This window comes from Scylla paramamosain, chromosome 20 (genome assembly GCF_035594125.1).
Source record: "Scylla paramamosain isolate STU-SP2022 chromosome 20, ASM3559412v1, whole genome shotgun sequence".
NCBI lineage: Eukaryota > Metazoa > Arthropoda > Malacostraca > Decapoda > Portunidae > Scylla > Scylla paramamosain.
The window spans coordinates 18253995-18256494 of record NC_087170.1 but is presented as its reverse complement, the minus strand read 5'-3'; the positions used below and the strand labels follow the sequence as shown (position 1 = coordinate 18256494).

The 2500-nt window shown below is 42.0% G+C and overlaps 1 protein-coding gene across 7 annotated transcripts in view; it reads left to right on the top strand.

The window, feature by feature from the left end:
* The window catches only part of LOC135110542 (small G protein signaling modulator 2-like), a 97867-nt gene that overhangs the window by 62116 nt on the left and 33251 nt on the right, over nucleotides 1-2500 (top strand). For all 7 annotated transcript variants that reach the window (XM_064022960.1, XM_064022963.1, XM_064022958.1 and 4 more), the window contains exon 5: nucleotides 753-926. In XM_064022960.1, coding sequence (XP_063879030.1) covers nucleotides 753-926 — 174 coding nt within the window. The remainder of the gene's footprint in view (nucleotides 1-752; nucleotides 927-2500) is intronic.

Here is a 2500-nt window from a genome sequence, read left to right as displayed (position 1 = left end):
CCATAGTACAGATAGAGTTTGGTTGATCCTCACTGTCCTTGCCACACATGTACACCTCAAAGACCACGTTAATTAGTCCTCATCTCCTTCACCTCACCTTACCTCACCACACATTTAATCGAGAGCCTTTTAACTTGCTATAGCTTACCATAACATAGCTTTAACTAACCTGACCTGAGTAGCGGTGGCAGAGATCCCTCATCACCACGCCTTTAATTAAGAACCACCTGACGTGACACAACCTAACCAAACTTGACGTACTTGTAATTAACAGTACTTGAGTTGCAGTAAAGAAAACTTCATCTTCATACCTTCATTCTAGAAGCACGTAACCTAACCTAACCTAACCTAACCTTACCTAACCTAACCTTACCTAACCTAACCTAACCTAACCTAACCTAACCTTACCTAACCTAACCTAACCTAACCTAACCTAACCTTACCTAACCTAACCTAACCTAACATATACCTAACCTTACCTGACCTGAACTTTCCTTCGTCAATGCCTTCTGCAGGGGTAACGGCATGGAAGACCTTAACACCACACATTTGATTAAGAACCCCCATAAACTAACTCAACCTAACACAACATAATCTGAAGTTAACTAAACTAACCTTCACTAACCTTACATGTCCACTTCCCTCACCACCACCTGCAGTAGGAGCAACAGTAAAGAAAACCTTTCCTCCACACAGCAGTACATAACCTAACTAACCCTGCCTGACCACCTTTCCTTCCTCGCCGCCTGCAGGAGGAGTAGCGGCAGCGGGGACTCTACTTCGCGTCTGGGGAAGCCGCCGCTCGTTAAAAAGAACTCCGGCTCCATGTCGGGATGTCCGAGCTCCCCGCGCTACCTGTGGATCCGCGTGGCGCTCTTCGAGAAGGTGCTGGCCAAGATAATTGATTACCTGGTGCAGAATAGCAGGTGAGATGAAGAGAGAGAGAGAGAGAGAGAGAGAGAGAGAGAGAGTGTGTGTGTTCTGGGTTAAAGCATGTTTTTTGGGGGGTTATAAATCTTGTATTATAATGGAGATATTGATGTGTATTGGCGATTTGAGGTCAATAAACTAACTGTGTGTGCGTGTGTGTGTGTGTGTGTGTGTGTGTGTGTGTGTGTGTGTGTGTGTGTGTGTGTGTGTGTGTGAGAGAGAGAGAGAGAGAGAGAGAGAGAGAGAGAGAGAGGCTTTTCAGGGTTGACTAACACTAGGGAAATTTTTGAGGGGGAATTTAAAGGGAGAGGAAACAGAAGGCGGGTAGATTCAGACGCCGTAACGTTAAGGAAAACAGATAAGGGAAAGAGAGCAAGTGAACAGAAGGTAGAGGCTTTTAGGAATATTCTAGGAAACTCTTCTTCTTTTCAGGGAGACGGAAAGGTAAGGAAACAAAAAGGAAAACGATGGTGATATATTCAGTGTTCAAATAGAGACAGGAAAGGGAAAGTGCCGTTGTTGTTGTTGTTGTTGTTAATGTTATTGTTTCTGGATTGCATGGGCAGAAGAGCAAGGAAATGGAAGGGAAGTAGCAGGAAATATAGAGAGATACACAGATAGACAGATAGATAAGGAAATTAGAAAGATAAAAATGATGATATATTTAAGTACACATGGGAAAGGGAAAGTGTTGCTTTTATTACTTATTTTAGGAGGGGATGAATAAAAGAGCGAGGAAACGGAAGGACAGTAGATACAGACAGGTAAAGAGAGAAATAAAGAGACTGAAAAAAAAAAGAAAGATGTTGATATATTGAAATAGAAATATTTTTATTATTTCCTGAAGGGAATAGCCAAGACCAGAGAAACAGAAGGACAGCAGATAAAGAAAAATAAAAAAATAAAAAAACAGGGAGACGGGCAGGCAAGGAAATATATATACAAATAATAGCGGTATATCCACATAGGAATATAAAAGAAAGTGTTGTTTTTATCTATTTGTTCTCGGAGAGGATAGATAGAAGAGAGCGAAGAAATGGAATTAAAGTGCCGGCAGTAGACAGACAGGTAGACAGGCACGCAAACAGACGCGAATGGGTTTAGGAAAGAGTTTAGGCGATGAAAAGCAAGGAAAATTTTAGGAAAGCGACAGGAATGGATGGTTGGGGGAATTTTCTTTGTTTTTACTGTTAAGGGAGATTAAAAAAGGAGAGAATTGGACGAGAGAGAGAGAGAGAGAGAGAGAGAGAGAGAGAGAGAGAGAGAGAGAGAGAGAGAGAGAGAGAGAAATTCACTATTACGTGACCTGGAAGTAACGGAACTAATAAAAGAGAGAGAGAGAGAGAGAGAGAGAGAGAGAGAGAGAGAGAGAGAGAGAGAGAGAGAGAGAGAGAGAGAGTTAAGGATCAGCAAAAATAGCGTAAAAAAGAAAGAAAAGGAAGCTAGATAATCAATACGAAAGGTGAGAGAGAGAGAGAGAGAGAGAGAGAGAGAGAGAGAGAGAGAGAGAGAGAGAGAGAGAGAGAGAGAGAGAGAGAGAGAGAGAGAGAGAGATATTGTTTGTTACTCG